Below are 18,824 nucleotides of genomic sequence, written 5' to 3'. Positions count from 1 at the left end.
TAATATCTTAATTATCGTCGACCGACTTACTAAATTTACCTATTTTATATTATATAAAAAAGTAAATAATACTAAAGAATTAATATATACCTTTTTTAAAATAGTTATTATTAATTACGGTTTACTTAAAGAAATAGTTTTTAATAAAAATAAGCTATTTACCGTTAAGTTTTAAAAATCTCTAATTTTATAACTCGGTATAAATTATAAACTATCGACCTTTTTTTACCCGTAAATTAATAAATAAATAAAAAAAATTAATTAGATTCTTAAAATATATTTCTATTACTATATAAATTATAATTAAAATAATTAAGTAATATTATTATTAATAGCCTAGTTTATATATAATAACATAGTTAACGAAAATATAAAAAAATCCCCTTTTTACTTTAATTACGGATTTTAATTAATTATATATAAAAAAGTACGTAAAGGACTATAGGCTATAAAAGCCGTAGTAAATATAAATAAACTTAAAAAAATTTAAAAAGAAGCCTCCCTAAACCTTAAGTTTATATAATAATATAGAAAAAATACGCTAATAAATTAAAGATTAATAAACTAATTTCAAAAAAAAAGAGATAACGTATATCTCCTTTATTATAATATTAAAACAAAATAACTAAGCAATAAATTAAATTATAAAAAACTTAAACCTTTTAAAATTATTAAAAGATTTTTACTAATTAATTTTTAACTAAAACTCTTAATTATAATATAATATTATTTAGTTTTTTATATTTTACTCTTAAAACTAATATTTAAAAGCTTATATATTAAAAATCGTATTATTGTCGAACTTAACGAACTAAAATATAAAGTTAAGTAAATTATTAATTATCGAATTAAAAAAAGCTAAGAAGAATATTTTATTAAATAAAAGGACTATAGATATAAAGATAATATATAAAAGCCCGTTATAAACTTTTAAAACTCTTAATAGCTTTTTAAAAAGTATTAAAATTAAATTTAAACTTAATACTCCTAGCAATTACGGCGTTTTAATTAATAACGCTAAAAATATTATTAACTTACGTCTCCTAAGCCATTAAAAAAATACTTTTAATATCTTTAAAAAATTCCTTTAATACGATACGACTCTTTTTAAATACTATTTATTTTTAAAAACGAAAGCGTTTTAATTTAAATAATAACTTATTTAATTTAATTTAAGCTTTTTAATAGGCCTTAGCTTTTTTTTATAGCTTTATAACTTTTTTTTAAAACCGCGACTCCTTTATTTATTTTTTATAATTAAAATAATCGGACTTTATTATTAAACAATTTACTATACTTATTAATTAAAACTTATAAAAAATAATCCTTAAGAAACGTATAAATATAAATAATATTAATAAAAGTATCGTATAAAATATTTAAATAATAATATATTTTATAAATATTAAAATTAAAAAAAACTAAATAACGAATATTTTAAAAACGATAATTTAAATACGGTATTATTTCTATATTTTTATTAAAAAAACGAATAATATATAATAAATAGCGACGAGACGTAACTATTTACGATTTCGATTTTTTAATTTAATTTAATATAGCGTTAATATATTTTAATAAAAATATTTAACGATTTTTTAATTTAAAAATAAACGACTTATTTATAAACTTAAGGACTAGATTTTTAAAAAAAAGAGTTAATATTACGATTTAATATATATTATTAAACTAAGGCCTTACTTTATAAAACTTACGGCGGCTATTATATTATATATATAATAATAAAAATTTAAATAACTCCCCTTAAAATAAAAAAATTATAAATAAGTTATATAATTACGATTTTATAATAAAATAAAAAACGGACGTTTATAAATAAATAAGACGGACGATTATAAAAATATAAAACGGACGACTATTTAATAAACTATTAGATAATAATAAATAAAATATTATAAAAGATATATTTATAATTAAAACTTAAATATAAAATAAGTTAAACTAAGTTTAAAAATAGACTTTTATAACTTTTTTAGTAATTAATTTTTATATTAAATTTAATAATTATTTTTAGTTATTTTTATTAAAAACCTTAATAATAAAATTATAATTAATTACCGAAGCTTTTTTACTTAACGATTTATAAATAATAGCTTTTTTAAAGCTATTTTAATAACGAGTATTATTTATAAGTATCGTAGCCCCGACTTCTATTAATATAAACCTTATTACGACTAGCTAGCCGTAATAGTGTATTAATTCCTTTTTAATAAAATTAATAATAATTATAGCTTTTTATAAAGTTTATAAAAACTTTTTTTATTTTTTTTATAAATATTATAATTTTTAATAGTTTTAACGATTTTTATTTTTATAACGAATTTATTAAAATATTAGCGAATTTATTTTTATATTTTTATAATAATTTAATAATTATATATTTAAATATTATAAATTTTTATAATAAGTTTAAAAGTTATTTTTTTAAATAAACTAATATTAATTTTTGTAATTATTATAAAAAGTTTTATAATAAATATAAAATTACTATTATTATTATATTTAAAAATTATTTATATTTTTTTAAAGACCGTAATTTCGTAATTAAGTCGTTTATTAAAAGCGTTTATTTTATTATTTTTTGAAATTTTTTAATTAATAATTTAAAAATTAAATTTTAATAAGAATTCGCTTTATTTAATTAATTATTTATTTAAGTTTTTATTTATTATAAAGTTCGTAAGGTTTTTATAATATATATAAATGATAATTTTATATTTAATATTTAAAAATTATAATTTTTTTTTTTAAAAGCTTTAATTATAATTATTAATTTTTTATTTTAAAATTATTAATTTAATTTTATTTTATAAAATATTTTAGAATAAAATATATAAAAATAAAATATATTTTATTAATTTTATTATTTTAAAATAAGTTTTATAATAAAATCCGAGGTATTAATTTAAATTTTAAATAGTCTTTTTAAATCCGGGATCGTAATTATTAATTCTAAAATAATTCAGTTTTTAATTTTATTAAAAGTTTTTTTATATTTTTTATTTTAAATAAAAGTTATATTATTTTTATTAAGTTATTAAAAGGTTTAATAGTATTAGCATAGTTTTTAAAAAATCGTTAGTAAAAGTTAACGAATTTTAAGAATGATTATACCTTTTTAATATTAATAAATATAAATTAATTTTTAATTACTATTATTTTAAATATTTATATATAAATTTATTTTAATATAATTATATAATTAAAAAAATCTACTTTTTATATATAAAATTTATATTTATTAAATTTAATAAAGAGTTTTATATTTTAAAGTTTTTAAAATATTATATAAACGTATTTTTTATACGTTTTAAAATTAAAAAATAAAATAAAAATATTATTAAAATAAACGATTATAAAACTATCGATATATTTTTTTAATACGTAGTTAATTATTATTTAAAATATAATAAGTACGTTAATAAGTCCGAAAAGTATAAAAAGATATTTATAAAGTTTTTTTTATATTTAGAATACCGTTTTTTATTTGTTTCTTTTTTTAATTTTAATTTAATTAAATACTTTTTTAAAATCTATTATAATAAATTATTAAGCTTTATATAATATTTCCTTAAGTTTTATAATAAAGGGTAATAAATAATAATCTTTTTTAATAATTTCGTTAAGTTTTTTATAATTAATTATAAGTTTAAGCTTTTTTTTATTTTTTTTAAATATAAAAAAGATTAATACTCTTATTAAAAAAGATAATAATTTAATATAACTTTTTTTAAATTTATTATTAATATATTTATTAAATTTATTATATTTAAATTAATTTATAAAATATAATAAATAAAATTTAAATTATATTTTTTTTTAATTTGATTTTTATATTTTAATTATTATATTTTAATAGTTTTATTTTCTTTTTTAAAGCGAATAGTTTTATATAAATTCTATATTTTTTAAATATAGTTTGAAATAAGTTCTATTTTCGATCGTACGTATTAAATACGAATATTTTAATAGGTTTTTTTATTTTAATAAAAGCGATATATTTAGTTTATCTTTATTTATTAAATATTATATAAAACTCGTTTAAACTTTTTTTTAAATCGTTTAGTAATTAAATTTATTTAATAAAGTTAGTTAGTTTTTTAATTTATTTATAAAATATATTTTTATAATTACGAAATTCTTAAGATAATATCGATATTTTTAATTTTTATAATATTATATTTAATTATTTTAATTAATTATTAATATATATCGTAAGGTATATAGTTTTTTAATTAATATATTTATTATTTTATTTAATTTTTCTTTTTCTTATTATTAATAAAGTATACGGTTTTATTTTTTATATTTATAATAAGTTATATTTATTTATTATTTTTAATAAAATAAAAATTCCTTAAGCGCTATTATCGATAATAACGTTTATATTATATTCGTTTATTTAGAATTTAATTTATAAATACTTTTTATAAAGGAGTATTATAAAATATAAAAACTTATTTATTTTAATCGTTTTTTATTATTTTTTTATAATTAATATATTTAATTTTTCAATATTTTAAAAGCTAGTATTCGTTTTTTTTTATAAACCGTTTATAATTAGTTATTAAATCGGGACGCTTTTATTTTTTAATAAGTAAATATAATACCTTAATAATATTATAAATATTATTCATTTTTTTATTAATAAGTTCTCTTTTTTTAAAAAATAATTTATAATTTTTAAATATTTCAATATTAAATTATATGTTTAAAATATATCGGTTATATAAATAGTCTTTTAGGTTTTTAGAAAGCTGATTTAGTTTTTTTTAAAAGTTTATAAATTCTAGTTATTTTAATTATCTATTTAAATCGGGTTCCTTTTTAATAATAAAATTATTAATATTAAATAGTATTTTATAATCGATTTTTAATTAAGCTTGTTATTAAGCAACGTCGTAAAATTCGTTTAAATTATAAAGCAATTATTAGTTTATAAGTTATTCGTAATTCGATATTTATATATTATTTAAAAAAAGATTATAATTCAATCCTTTAGTATTAAATTTTATAAATATACTATCGGTTTTTTTATTTAAATTATTTAATTTTAAATTTTTTTTTAAATATAAAAAAGTTTTATTTTAAACGGAGTATATCGTCTTTTATTATTATTTTAAATTATTTATTTATTTATTATTATAAGATAATAAGGATTATTTTTATAATTAAATATTGAAAAAAAAAATTCATTATATAATAAGCTTCGCTTAGTTTTTTAATATATTATTAATAACGTTTTTTTAATATTTAAAGTCCGTAAATTAAATTTATTTTTTGATCGATTTCGTTTTTTAATTAAAAAAGGTTTTTTTTTATTTTAATTTTCAATCGTTTTTAAAATCGTTATTAAAATAAAGCGAATATTTATTTTTATATTTAGTTATTTAATTAACCGACCGGTTTTATAATAATTAATTAATATACAAATTTAAATTTCGTTATAATTCTTTATTATTAAAAGGCGCTATTTATAATATTTAATTATCTTATTAAATCCTTATTATATTATATAAATAGTTTTATTTAAAATTCGTATTTTTTAAATTAAGATCTCGTTTTTTAATTTAAATAACTCGTTTTTATTTTTAATTCTTATTTTTTTTTTATTTATTTTTATTATCGTAAAAGTTTACGTTTATTTAAAAAAGTTAATAAGTTATATTTTAATTATTTTATATATTATTAATAATATTAAAGTATATTTTCAATTATAATTTTAATAGTTTTAAAATATAAAACTACTTTTTATTTATTTATTATAATAAAGGTTTTATTAAAAGGTTTTTTAAAATATTATTTTAATTATTTTTTATATTTTTAATAAATAGAGTAATTATCGTTATAATATATAGTTTAAAAAAGTAATTTAAAAAGTGTTTTTTTCAACATAATATTAATTTGTTTTTTAAAGATAGGTCGTTATTAAATTCGTTTAAGTTATTTATAGTTTTTAATTATATATTTTAGCTTATTATAGTTAAAATATTTAAATTTCTTTTTAATAAGATTAGTTTCGTTTTATTATATTAAAATTTATAAATCCGTTATATTATTTATAAATAGTAATTTATTAAAGATTATTATTTTTAATATAACGGTGTTTTTAATTAAAATTATAAAAACTATATTAAGGATACTATTAATATTTATATTTTAAATTAGGTTTTTATTATTATATCTTCTTTTTTTATAAAAGCGGTTATTAATTTTAATTATAAATTTAATATATAAAAAAAAATCGTTTAATTCGTCGATTTTAATAAGTTCGTTTTTAATTTTATTTTTTACTCTTTAAGAAAATATAAAAATCTTTATATTATTAATAAAATTAAATTAAATATTAAAGCGTTTAAGCTTAATTAAATAATTCTTTATTAATTTAATTTATTAAAATTATAATATATCGCGCTCGGTCCATTATTTTTTATTTAAATTTTAAAAAAGCAATTTAAAAGTTTTTTTAAACTTTTTGAAATTATAATAAATATTTTATTTTTTAATAAAATATTTATTTAAAAAAAAGTTTTAAAATACTTTTTTTAAAAAGGTTTAAATTATTTAAAAGCTCGTTATTTAAAAAAACTAACGGTATATATAATTTTCTTAATTTCGTTATTAAAATCTTTTTAATAAATATTTTAAAAGTTTTTAATTTAAATTAAAAATCTTTTTAAAGTTTTAAAAATATTATTAAAAATAATAAATATATTTAATTTAAATTTCTATTGTTTTTTATTAAAAAGGGTAATAATAATATTAATAGTATTTTAAAATATATTTATTTATTTAATAAGTTTTAAAGTCTTTTTATTTTTAATATTAAGGTTTTTAAACGTAATATTAAATAGTTCTTATATATAAGCGATATTATAATCGTTTTTAATTTAAGTTTTTATTAATTAAGTAATAGTAATATTAAAAAGGTCTATTAATTTTTTATTATATTAAATATTTTAATTAACAATTATTACGGCCAGCTAATCGTAATAAAGTTTATATTAATAAAAGTCGGGGCTACGATACTCGTAAATAATAATCGTCGTCAAAATAGCTTTAAAAAGGTTATTATTTATAAATCGTTAAATAGAAAAGCTTTAGTAATTAATAGTAATTTTATTAATAAAGTTCTTAATAAAAATAATTAAAAACGCTTATTAAATTTAATATAAAAATAAATTATTAAAAAAACTATAGAAGTTTATTTTTAAGCTTAACTTAGGTTATCTTATATATAAATCCTAATTATAAATATATTTTTTATAATATTTTATTTATTATTATCCGACTATTTATTAAACGATTATTTATTTTATATTTTTATAATCGCCTATCTTATTTACTTACGAACGTTTACTTTTTATTTTATTATATAATCGTAATTATATAATTTATTTATAGTTTTTTTATCCTAAAGGGAACCGTTTAAGCTTTTATTATTATATATATAATATAATAACCGCCGTAAGTTTTATAAGGTAAAGCCTTAGTTTAATAATATATATTAAATTATAATATTAACTCCTCTTTTTAAAAATTTAAATTTTAAACTTATAAATAAATTATTCGTTTTTAAATTAAAAAATCGTTAAATATTTTTATTAAAATATATTAACGTTATATTAAATCGAATTAAAAAATCAAAATCGTAAATAGCTACATCTCGTCGCCGTTTATTATATATTATTCGTTTTTTTAATAAAAATATAAAAATAATATTATATTTAAATTATCGTTTTTAAAATATTTATTATTTAGTTTATTTTAATTTTAATATTTACGGAATATATTATTATTTAAATATTTCGTACGATATTTTTATTAATATTATTTATATTTATGAGTTTTTTATAAATAGTTTTTTATAGGTTTTAGTTAATAAATATAATAAATCGTTTAATAATAAAGTCCGATCGTTTTAATTATAAAAAGTAAATAAAAAAGTTACGGTTTTAAAAAAAGATTATAAAATTATAAAAAAAAGCTAAGGCTTATTAAAAAGCTTAAATTAAATTAAATAAATCGTTATTTAAATTAAAACGTTTTTATTTTTAAAAATAAATAGTATTTAAAAAGAGTTATATTATATTAAAAGAATTTTTTAAGGATACCGAGAGTATTTTTTTAATAGCTTAGGAGGCGTAAGTTAATAATACTTTTAATATTATCGATTAAGATGTTATAATAATTAAGAGTTTTAAGTTTAAATTTAATTTTAATATTTTTTAAGAAGCTATTAAGAGTTCTAAAGGTTCGTAATAAGTTCTTATATATTATTTTCGTATCCGTAATTTTTTTATTTAATAAGGTATTTTTATTATTTATTTTAGGTTTAATAGTCGATAATTTATTCGAATTTATATTTTAGTTTATTAAGTTCGATAATAATGCGGTTTTTTATATATAAGTTTTTAAATATCGGTTTTAAGAGTAAGATATAAAAGATTAGGTAGTATCGTATCGTATTTAAGAGTTTTAATTTAAAATTAATTAATAAAACTTTCTTAATAATTTCGAAAGGTTTAAGTTTTTTATAATTTAATTTATTATTTAGTCGTTTGGTTTTAATATTACGGCGAAGGAAATATATGCTATCTCTTTTTTATAAAGTTAGTTTAATAATTTTTAATTTTTTAGCGTATTATCTTATATACTATTATATAAATTTAAAGTTTAAAAAGGTTTCTTTTTAAATTTTTTTAAGTTTATTTACGTTTATTACGGCTTTTATAGCCTATAGCTTTTTATGTATTTTTTTATATATAGTTAGTTAAAATCCGTAATTAAAATAAAAAAAGGATTTTTTTATACTTTTATTAACCACGCTATTATATATAAACTAGGCTATTAGTAATAATAATATTTAATTATTTTAATTATAATTTATATAGTAACGGAGGTATATTTTAACAATCTAATTAATTTTTTTTATTTATTTATTGGTTTATAAATAAAAAGAGGTTAACAGTTTATAGTTTATACTGAGTTACGAGATTAAAATTTTTAAAACTTAATAGTAAATAGTTTATTTTTATTAAAAACTATTTTTTTAAATAAACTATAGTTGTTAATGATTATTTTAAAGAAGATATATATTAATTTTTTAGTATTACTTATTTTTTTATATAATATAAAATAAATAAACTTAATAAGTCGGTCGATAATAATTAAAATATTATTATATTATATATTTATTAACAGCTTTTTAAATTTTAATAGTTTAATAATGAAATCTTAAGAGATTAAGTATTATATTTTTAATAATATTAATAATAGCTATAGTTTTTTATAAGGTTTATAAAAACTATTTTTATTTTTTTTATAAATATCGTAGTTTTTAATAACTTTAACAATTTTTATTTTTATAACGGTTTTATTATAATATTAACGAATCCGTTTTTATATTTTTATAATATTTTAATAACTATATACTTAAATATTATAAACTTTTATAATAAGCTTAAAAGTTATTTTTCTAAATGGGCTAATATTAACTCTTTTAATTATTATAAAAAGTTTTATAATAAATATAAAATTATCGTTATTATTATATTTAAAGATTATTTATATTTTTTTAAAGACTATAACTTTATAATTAGGTTATTTATTAAGAGTATCTATTTTACTATTTTTTAAACCTTTCCGATAAATAATTCGGAAATTAAACTTAAATAAGAATTTATTTTATTTAATTTATCGTTTATTTAAATTTTTATTTATTATAAAGTTCGTAAGGTTTTTATAATTTATATAAATAATAACTTTATATTTAGTTTTTAAAAGTTATAATTTTTATTTTTTAAAAGCTTTAATTATAATTATTAATTCTTTATTATAAATTTATTAATTTAGTTTTATTTTATAAAACTTTTTAAAATAAAATATATAAAAATAAAATACTCTTTATTAATTTTATTATTTTAAAATAGCTCTTATAATAAAATTTAAAACGTTAGTCCCGACTTTAAATAATTTCTCTAAATTTAAAATTATAATAATTAATTTTAAAATAATTAAATCCTTAATTTTATTAAAGGCTTTTTTATATTTTTATTTTAAATAAAAGTTATATTTTTTTTATTAAGTTATTAAAAAGTTTAATAATATTAACGTAGTTTTTAAAGAATCGTTAATAAAAATTAATAAATTTTAATAATAATTATACGTTTTTAATATTAATAAATATAAGTTAGTTTTTAACTATTATTATTTTAAATATTTATATATAAATTTATTTTAATATAATTATATAGTTAAAAAAGTTTACTTTTTATATATAAAATTCGTATTTATTAGGCTTAACGAAAAGCTTTACGTTTTAAAATTTTTAAAATATTATATAAATATATTTTTTATATATTTTAAAATTAAAAAAGAAAATAAGGATATTATTAAAATAAATAATTATAAAGATATTAACGTACTTTTTAAATACTTAATTAATTATTATTTAAAATATAGCGGGTACGTTAATAAGTCCGAAAAATATAACTAAATATTTATAAAATCTTTTATATATTCGAAATACCGTTTTTTATTCGTCTTTTTTTTTAATTTTAATTTAATTAAATACTTTTTTAATGTTTATTATAATAAATTATTAAGCTCTATATAATATTTCCTTAAGTTCTATAATAAAAAGTAATAAATAATAATTCTTTTTAATAATTTTATTAAGTCTTTTATAATTGATTATAAATCTAAGCTTTTTTTTATTTTTCTTAAGTATAAAAAAGATTAATATTCTTATTAAAAAGGATAATAATTTAATATAACCTTTTTTAAATTTATTATTAATATATTCGTTAAATTTGTTACGTTTAAATTAATTTATAAAATATAATAAATAAATTTAAGTTATATTTTTTTTTTAGTTCGATTTTCATATCTTAGCTATTATATTTTAATAATTTTATTTTTTCTTTTAAAGCGAATAGTTTTATATAAATTTAATATTTTTTAAATATAATTTAAAATAAATCCGATTTTTAATCATTTATACTAGGTATAAATATTTTAATAAGTTTTATCGTTTTAATAAAAATAATATATTTAATTTATTTTTATTCACTAAGTATTATATAAAATTTATTTAAACCTTTTTTTTTAAATCGTTTAGTAATTAAATTTATTTAATAAAGTTAACCGGTTTTTTAATTTATTTATAAATTATATTTTCGTAATTATAAGATTTTTAAAATAACGTCGGTATTTTTGATCTTTATAATATCGTATTTTAATATTTTAATTAATTCTTAATATATATTATAAGGTATATAGTCTTTTAATTAATATATTTATCGTTATATTTAACTTATTCTTTTTTTATCGTTTATAAAATATATAATTTTATTTTCCGTATTTATAATAAGTTATATTTATTTATTATTTTTAATAAGATAAAGATCTTTTAAATACTATTATTAATAATAGCGTTTATATTATATTCCTTTATTTAAAATTTAAATCGTAAATATTTTTTATTAAAAAGTATTATAAAATATAAAAATTATTTATTTTAACTACTTTTTATTATTTTTTTACGATTAACGTATTTAGTTTTTTAATATTTTAAAAACTAATACCCGTTTTTTTTTTATAAACTGTTTATAATTAATTATTAAATCGGGGCGTTTTTATCCTTTAATAAATAAATATAATACGTCGATAATATTATAAATATCGTTTATTTCTTTATTAATAAGTACTCTCTTTTTAAAAAATAATTTATAATTTTTAAATATTTTAATATTAAATTATATATTTAAAATATATTAATTATATAAATAGTTTTTTAAATCCTTAGTAAACTAATCTAGCTATCTTTAAAAGCTTATAAATTTTTATTTTTTTAATTACCTATTTAAATCGGCTTTTTTTTAATAATAAAATTATTAATATAAAGTAATATTTTATAATTAATTTTTAATTAAATACGTCGTTAAGCAACGTCGCAAAGTTCGTTTAAATTATAAAATAATTATTAACTTATAAGCTATTTATAATCTAAAATTTATATATTATTTAAAAAGGGGTTATAATTTAATTCTTTAATATTAAATTTTATAAATATATCGTCGGTAGCTTTTTTACTTAAATTATTTAATTTAATATTTTTTATAAATATAAAAAAGTTTTATTTTAAATATAGTATATCGTCTTTTATTATCGTTTTAAATTTTTATTTATTCGCTATTATAAAATAATAAAGATTATTTTTATAATTAAATATTAAGAAATATAAGCGTTTACTGTATAATAAGCCTTATTTAGTTTTTTAATACGTTATTAATAACGTTTTTTTAATATTTAAGGTCCGTAAATTGGATTTATTTTTTTATTAATTTTGTTTTTTAGTTAGAGGAAGTTTTTTTTCGTTTTAACTTTTAATCGTTTTTAAAATCGTTACTAAAATAAAGCAAATATTATTTTTATATTTAGTCGTTTTTATTTTAATAATCGGTTAGTTTTATAATAATTAATTAAAATATAAATATAATTTTTATTATAATCTTTTATTATTAAAAGGCGCTATTTATAATATTAAATTATTTTATTAAATATTCGTTATATTATATAAATAGTTACATTTAGGATCCGTATTTTATAAATTAAGATCTTATTTTTTAATTAAAATAAATCGTTTTTATTTTTAATTATTATCCTTTTTTTTAATTTATTTTTTATTATTATATAAGTTTACGCTCGATTAGGAAAATTAATAAATTATATCTTAATTACTTTATATATTATTAATAATATTTAGATATACTTTTTATTATAGTTTTTAATAGTCTTAAAGCGTTAAATTACTTTTTATTTATTTATTATAATAAAGGTCTTATTAAAAGGTTTCTTAAGGTATTATCTTAATTATTTTTTATTATTTTAATAAATGAAGTAGTTATTATTATAATATACGGTTTAAGAGAGTGATTTATAAAATATTTTTTTAAAAATAATATTAATTTGTTTTTTAAAAATAGGTCTTTATTCAAATTATTTAAGTTATTTATAGTTTTTAATTATATATTTTAACTTATTATAGTTATAATATTTAAATTCTTTTTTTTAATAAGATTAGTTTCGTTTCGCTATATTAAAGTTTATAAGTCCGTTATATTATTTATAAATAATAGTTTATTAAAGATTATTATTTTTATTATAGTAGTGTTTTTAATTAAAGTTATATTAAGGTTATTATTAATATTTATATTTTAAATTAGGTTTTTATTGTCGTTTTTTTTTTTTTTTTTTTTTTTTTTTTATTTTTTTTTTTTTTTTTTTTTTTTTTTTTTTCTCTTTTTTTTTTTTTTTTTTTTTTTTTTTTTTTTTTTTATTTTGTTTTTTTTTTTTTTTTTTTTTTTTTTTTTTTTATTTATAAAAACGGTTATCGATTTTAATTATGAGTTTAGTATATTAAAAGAAATTATTTAATTTATTAAGCTTAATGAGTTCGTTTTTAACCTCGTTTTTTAATCCTTAGTAAAATATAAAGATTTTAGTATTATTAATATAATCGAGCTAAGCGTTAAGGCGTTTAAACTTAGCTAAATAGTTTTTTATTAATTTAATTTATTAAAATTATAATATATCGCGCTCGGCTTATCGTTTTTTATCTAAATTTTAAAAAAGTAATTTAAATATTTTTTAAAATCTTTTAAAATTATAAAAAATATTTTATATTTTAAAAAAGTATTTATTAAAAAGAATTTTATTAAAGTATTTTTTTAAAAAGGGTTTAAATTATTTAAAAGCTCGTTTTTTAAAAAAACTAGCGGCGTATACGACTTTTTTAATTTCGTTATTAAAGTTTTTTTTATAAAAGTTTTTAAAGTTTTTAATTTAAATTAAAAATCTTTTTAAAATTCTAAGGGTCTTATTAAAAATAATAGGTGCGTTAAGTTTAAGTTTTTATTGTTTTTTATTAAAGAGGGTAGTAACGATATTAATAATATTTTAAAACGTATTTATTTAATTAATAAGGTTTAAAGCTTTTTAATATTCGTTTTTAAGTTTTTTAAATATAACGTTAAATACTTTTTATATTTTAGTAATATCGTAGTCGTTTTTAATTTAAGCTTTTATTTATTAGGTAATAGTAGTATTAAAGAGGTTTATTAGTTTTTTATTATATTAAGTATTTTAATTAATAACGCGGCGTATTTAAGTATATATTATTTTCTTAAGGATTATATCTTTATTAAAATTTTATTTAATATTAGGTATTTTTATATTTTTTTCGGCTTAAATTAGCTCGGCGTTAAAAGCCTAAGGCTTTTTATTTTTATTAAAAAAAGATTTAATAAATATCGTTCGTACTATTTAATAAGTTTTTATAAAATCGATTTACTAAATAAAAATAATTAAAATATTATAGTTAACTAGTCGTAATAAAGTTTATATTAAAAGAAATCGGGGCTATAATATTTATAAATAATAATCGTTATTAAAATAATTTTAAAAAGGCTATTATTTATAAATCGTTAAATAAAAAAGCTTTAGTAATTAATTATAATTTTATTAATAAAATCCTTAATAAAAATAATTAAAAGCGATTATTAAATTTAATATAAAAATTAATTATTAAAAAAGTTATAAAAGCTTATCCTTAAGCCTAGCTCGGGTTATTTTATATATAAATCTTAATTATAAATATATCTTTTATAATATCTTATTTATTATTATCTAACTATTTATTAAATAGTTATCTATTTTATATTTTTATAATTGTTTATTTTATTTATTTATAAACGTCCGTTTTTTATTTTATTATACGATCGTAGTTATATAACTTATTTATAGTTCTTTTATTTTAAAAGGAGCCGTTTAAGTTCTTATTATTATATTTATTATATAGTAGCCGCCGTAGGTCCTGTGGGGTAGAGCCTTAGTTTAGTAATACGTATTAGGTCGTAATAACGACGCGGCGTATTTAAATATACATTATTTTATTAAAGACTGCGTTTTTATTAAAATTATATTTAATATTAAGTATTTTTAAGTTTTTGTTAATTTAAGCGAGCTTAGCGTTTAAAACTTAGGGTTTTTTATTTTTAATAAAAAAAGATTAAATAGATATTATTCGTATTATTTAATAAGTTTTTATAAAACCGATTTATTAAATAAAAATAATTAAAATATTATAATTAATTAATCGTAATAAAGTTGATATTAATAAAAATCGGGGTTGCGATATTTATAAATAATAGTCGTTATTAAAATCGGTTTAACAAAACTTTTATTTATAAGTCGTAAGGTAAATAAGGCTTTAATAATTAATTTAAATCTTGTTAAATAAGTTTTTAATAAAAATAACTAAAAGTAATAATAAGATTTAATATGAAGTTAATTATTAAAAAAGCTATAAAAGCTTATCCTTATGCTTAGTTCGTAACTATTTTATATATAAGTTTTAATTATAAATATATTTTTTATTTATATATTTATCTAATAGTTTTTATATTTTTAAAATATAGGATTTATTTAATTAAAAAGCGGATTTTATATATAAAATATATAAAATGTTTTATTTTATTATTATATGATTTATTTATAATTTTTTTATTCCGTGAGGGTAATATATATATTTTTGTGTCCTATACTATATATAATATAGTAGCCGCCGTAGGCCTACGGGGCGAGTCCCTAGTCCTATTATGTATGTTAGGTCGTAATACTATAGGATATTGCGCCGACCTTAACTACACCGCTGTAATATGTTTCTAAGCAACCGACCCTGGCGTTTGTGCTCGAGAGTGCTAGGCTAGCTGTAACTTAATGACCGTCACGGGACAAGCATAGAGACGTATAAGTATCGGAGCATGCATAATAGACGGAAGTGCGTATGTGTTTCCGATGGTTTCAGACTATTTTATACTCGGACGCAACACTTATTTCTGCTTATGCCCATACGATATTGATAATGTAGTTAATGTACCCAACTCTGGTATAGGCTTTTCGGAATGCCGGCAAGCCAACCCCCACTAGAAGGAGAACCTTATATTATAGAAGAGTAGAGCGGCCCGTGCTCTCTTAGCCGACCTTGGAGGGCGTACTCTGCCTCGTAAGCTCGTCGGACCGCTGTTGACAGGGAGCCGACCTCCTTTTCGTCAGTTCCCTCTGCCAGCTGGGTCTTGCCGAGCTTGTCGATCCGTGAGATGAGCTAACCGAGGATCTCTATCCTCGGTTGGCCCCCCATCTCTCTCGCTACAGATCCGAACGAGAGGGCTCTGCGTTCCGCACGGAGCCCCAGGCTCCGATCTTGGGTCTTAAAGCGGGACTTGGTAGTGATATTCCTTCGCTCGTCCGGTGAGAGCGATGGTGACGGCCGAGTGACACTGGTGATCTTGGATCCCCGCTTCCTCGCAGTAGTCGTAGGACATGACTACGGTCTCTTGCAAGACCGCGTACCTGCCCCCCGAGTCGTTCTTCTCTCTGGGGACGATGTTATTGCGATCCGTTAGTTGCCGTACGCTGGCCGCTTCCAGGTCTGGCCGGTCCCGCGCGTATTGGAGAGGGGAACGGAGATGGCGTTGGCCGTGGCCTGTCGATCGCACTTCGACGCCCAGATCCTGGCGAACGAGGCTCAGCAGCCTCGTTCTTGCTGGCGTTCCGCTGCCCACGAGAGAGGCCCGTAGATCTGGTGATGACCTCGCGTGCGGTGATATCCCTTTACCCGGCGTGGATCTCGAAGACGAGAGAGCTCCGTTCGTAATCTCGAGCAGGAATCCGGGCTCCTTGATCCGTTCGGCGAACTGGTCGGACCGGTTGACGGCCCGGTTAACTTGCTCTTGGGACCAAACCGTGAAATCCGTTGCCCTCACCGTTGCCGCAAGGGTCTCGTAGGGGTGCCGTGCCGGCGTCTGGTCCGGCAATACTCCATTGCCGTGCAGAAATCTGATGAATGCCTTGGCGATATGCTCGTTGGCGAGCCTGAACCAATCGTCGGGCCAGCGGCCTATATTCGCGACTGCGCGGTAGAACAGGGGCCGCGCGGCGAACCCTTCCTGTTGGTATATCTGGACCAGGAAGACCAGGGCCGCATTGATCTGATCGCAGTTCGGGTCGTCCTTCGTATTGTACGCCCACCTGCCCCAATGGGCCTGGACAATGCTGCGGATCCATTGATCCGGGATGGGCACTCTTGCCTGCGCTACCAGGCTTGACTCGCTTGAGGTTGAGTTGTGGCCTGTGCTCGAACTTGAGGCAATCTCCGTATGGGCTTCTGACGCGCTAAGGTCTGACCCGCCTGGAGGCAGCGGCGGCAGCCTCCCGTCGTCGCTCGACTCGTCGTTGGGGGTCAAATCGGGTCCCGCGCCCTGGGTTCGCCTCGTGGTGTTCCTCGTATTCATCCATTGGCCTGTAGACGGGCTTCCGGCGCCGTTTCCGGCCATCGCGGGCTTCTTCTGCTCGACCTAGGCGGGTTTTCCGTACTTCGTCGGGGCGGAGCGCGGGTGGTCTGACGACGTCTCGAACACGTGCGTTCCTCCCCAAGCAGGATCCCGGGAGGCGTAGTCGTTCGGTAGGCGGATTACTGCTGTTCGGTGGTCTGCTTCCAATCGGGGGGTATAGGAACAGCGTCCTAGACCGGCTCTTGGGTTTCTCTTCTCCAGGATTGCCTTGGCCCTGGCGTCTTCCTTCCGCGCTCGTTGCTGCTCTCCGGGGACACTTGCTGCCTTCGTACGGCAGGTGCTCTCTTTGGGCTGGTTGAGCCTGCTAATGTCGTGACGACCTCGTTTTTGCCCGTAGCTCGCCGTCGCGGCAGTATCCCGTTCGCAGGCCTGAAGAGGCAGTGGGGAGCCGAGAAAGAGGGTGTATTGGATGATATCTCGCGGGGTGTGCCCCGTTGCTGACGTGATAGACGCCTCCTCATCGATGGAAGTCGAGAAGATCACGAATCCTCTATTCCGTCCGGCTTCAGAGGGCCCTTTCTCCTGGTCTTCGTGAGCGGTCAAGGGAGCACGGTTCCCCTGTCCCGCGCGGAAGTAGAGGGTCGCCTCTTCTGCTTCGCGATAGCCTTGCTGGTCTGCGATGGTGGAGGTGAGCCACTGATCGGTGTTGGTTTACGTATCACAGGGGTGATTCCTCGGGTCGAACCGTGGCGACGAAGGGTCGATTGACCGGACATCGATCTCTGCGTGAGGTGGAAAAGACAGGTTGTGACCGTAGGGTAGACCGTCAGTTGGACGCTAGTAGTAGAGGCCCTCCGATGGGCCCTGCGCCAGCGCCGACTCGAGGTCGAATTGGGCTTCCAATCCGACAGCATCGTCTTCTTCAAGTTGACTGGCGGGCCAATGGTATCGTCTGGCGGCGGTGGAGAGTGGGCCCCGGAGCGCCGGAGGGCTTGGAAGAGCAGGCGCAGCTTATTTCCTTTCTATCTATTTCTGACGTGGCTAGTTCATGGTCCTTCCTTCACAGACTTCTTGTTTCAATGCGACGGGGTAGCCACTGTAGAGAATACGTCGGAATAAGAGTGGGCGTGACAGACGTTGGCTGACGAACGAGCGCGCTAGGACCAGAAGACGCACGTGCCCTACACATCCCGCTGCTCCATCATTGGTCGGCGGATGCATTGACCGGTCGGACCCCGACAAGCTGGTATTGTTTACCGAGTAAGTCGAAAGTGATAGCCTAGCGTCTGCCTTGAAGGAGCTGGAGAGGGACAATCTCCGAGATGGCAGCTTCCGATGCATGTAGGTCACGCAAGTTGTGGCGATGAAAGTGCCAACGGATTCTGCCCCCTTCCTGTTGGGCAGGCTCTACCCTAACTTATGCTCTGATGTCCTCTGTGGTAGGCG

The 18,824-nt window shown here is 21.0% G+C and overlaps 6 protein-coding genes across 6 annotated transcripts; all 6 read right to left on the bottom strand.

The window, feature by feature from the left end:
- Window positions 1–3,570: 3,570 nt before the first annotated feature.
- Window positions 3,571–3,723, bottom strand: CORC01_03851 (uncharacterized protein; the record flags this gene model as incomplete). Its single annotated transcript, XM_022615500.1, has 1 exon — window positions 3,571–3,723. A coding segment is annotated over one exon (153 nt), but the record flags the coding sequence as incomplete, so codon positions are not given.
- Window positions 3,724–8,371: 4,648 nt separating this feature from the next.
- On the bottom strand, window positions 8,372–8,575 carry CORC01_03850 (uncharacterized protein; the record flags this gene model as incomplete). Its single annotated transcript, XM_022615499.1, has 1 exon — window positions 8,372–8,575. A coding segment is annotated over one exon (204 nt), but the record flags the coding sequence as incomplete, so codon positions are not given.
- A 452-nt stretch (window positions 8,576–9,027) lies between these two features.
- CORC01_03849 (uncharacterized protein) lies at window positions 9,028–9,177 on the bottom strand (the record flags this gene model as incomplete). Its single annotated transcript, XM_022615498.1, has 1 exon — window positions 9,028–9,177. A coding segment is annotated over one exon (150 nt), but the record flags the coding sequence as incomplete, so codon positions are not given.
- A 1,447-nt stretch (window positions 9,178–10,624) lies between these two features.
- CORC01_03848 (uncharacterized protein) lies at window positions 10,625–10,771 on the bottom strand (the record flags this gene model as incomplete). Its single annotated transcript, XM_022615497.1, has 1 exon — window positions 10,625–10,771. A coding segment is annotated over one exon (147 nt), but the record flags the coding sequence as incomplete, so codon positions are not given.
- Window positions 10,772–16,295: 5,524 nt separating this feature from the next.
- CORC01_03847 (uncharacterized protein) lies at window positions 16,296–17,378 on the bottom strand (the record flags this gene model as incomplete). The annotated part of the gene is made up of 1 exon (XM_022615496.1): window positions 16,296–17,378. The coding sequence occupies one exon, from the start codon at window positions 17,376–17,378 to the stop codon at window positions 16,296–16,298; it is 1,083 nt and encodes a 360-aa protein (XP_022477915.1).
- Window positions 17,379–17,441: 63 nt separating this feature from the next.
- CORC01_03846 (uncharacterized protein) lies at window positions 17,442–18,154 on the bottom strand (the record flags this gene model as incomplete). The annotated part of the gene is made up of 2 exons (XM_022615495.1): window positions 17,442–18,052; window positions 18,133–18,154. The coding sequence occupies 2 exons, from the start codon at window positions 18,152–18,154 to the stop codon at window positions 17,442–17,444; spliced, it is 633 nt and encodes a 210-aa protein (XP_022477914.1).
- Window positions 18,155–18,824: the final 670 nt, after the last annotated feature.

This window comes from Colletotrichum orchidophilum (assembly GCF_001831195.1).
Source record: "Colletotrichum orchidophilum strain IMI 309357 chromosome Unknown Scaffold_24.1, whole genome shotgun sequence".
In the NCBI taxonomy this organism is placed as follows: domain Eukaryota; kingdom Fungi; phylum Ascomycota; class Sordariomycetes; order Glomerellales; family Glomerellaceae; genus Colletotrichum; species Colletotrichum orchidophilum.
Note: the sequence above shows the minus strand (reverse complement) of the source record. Positions and strands in the feature narration are given on the sequence as shown.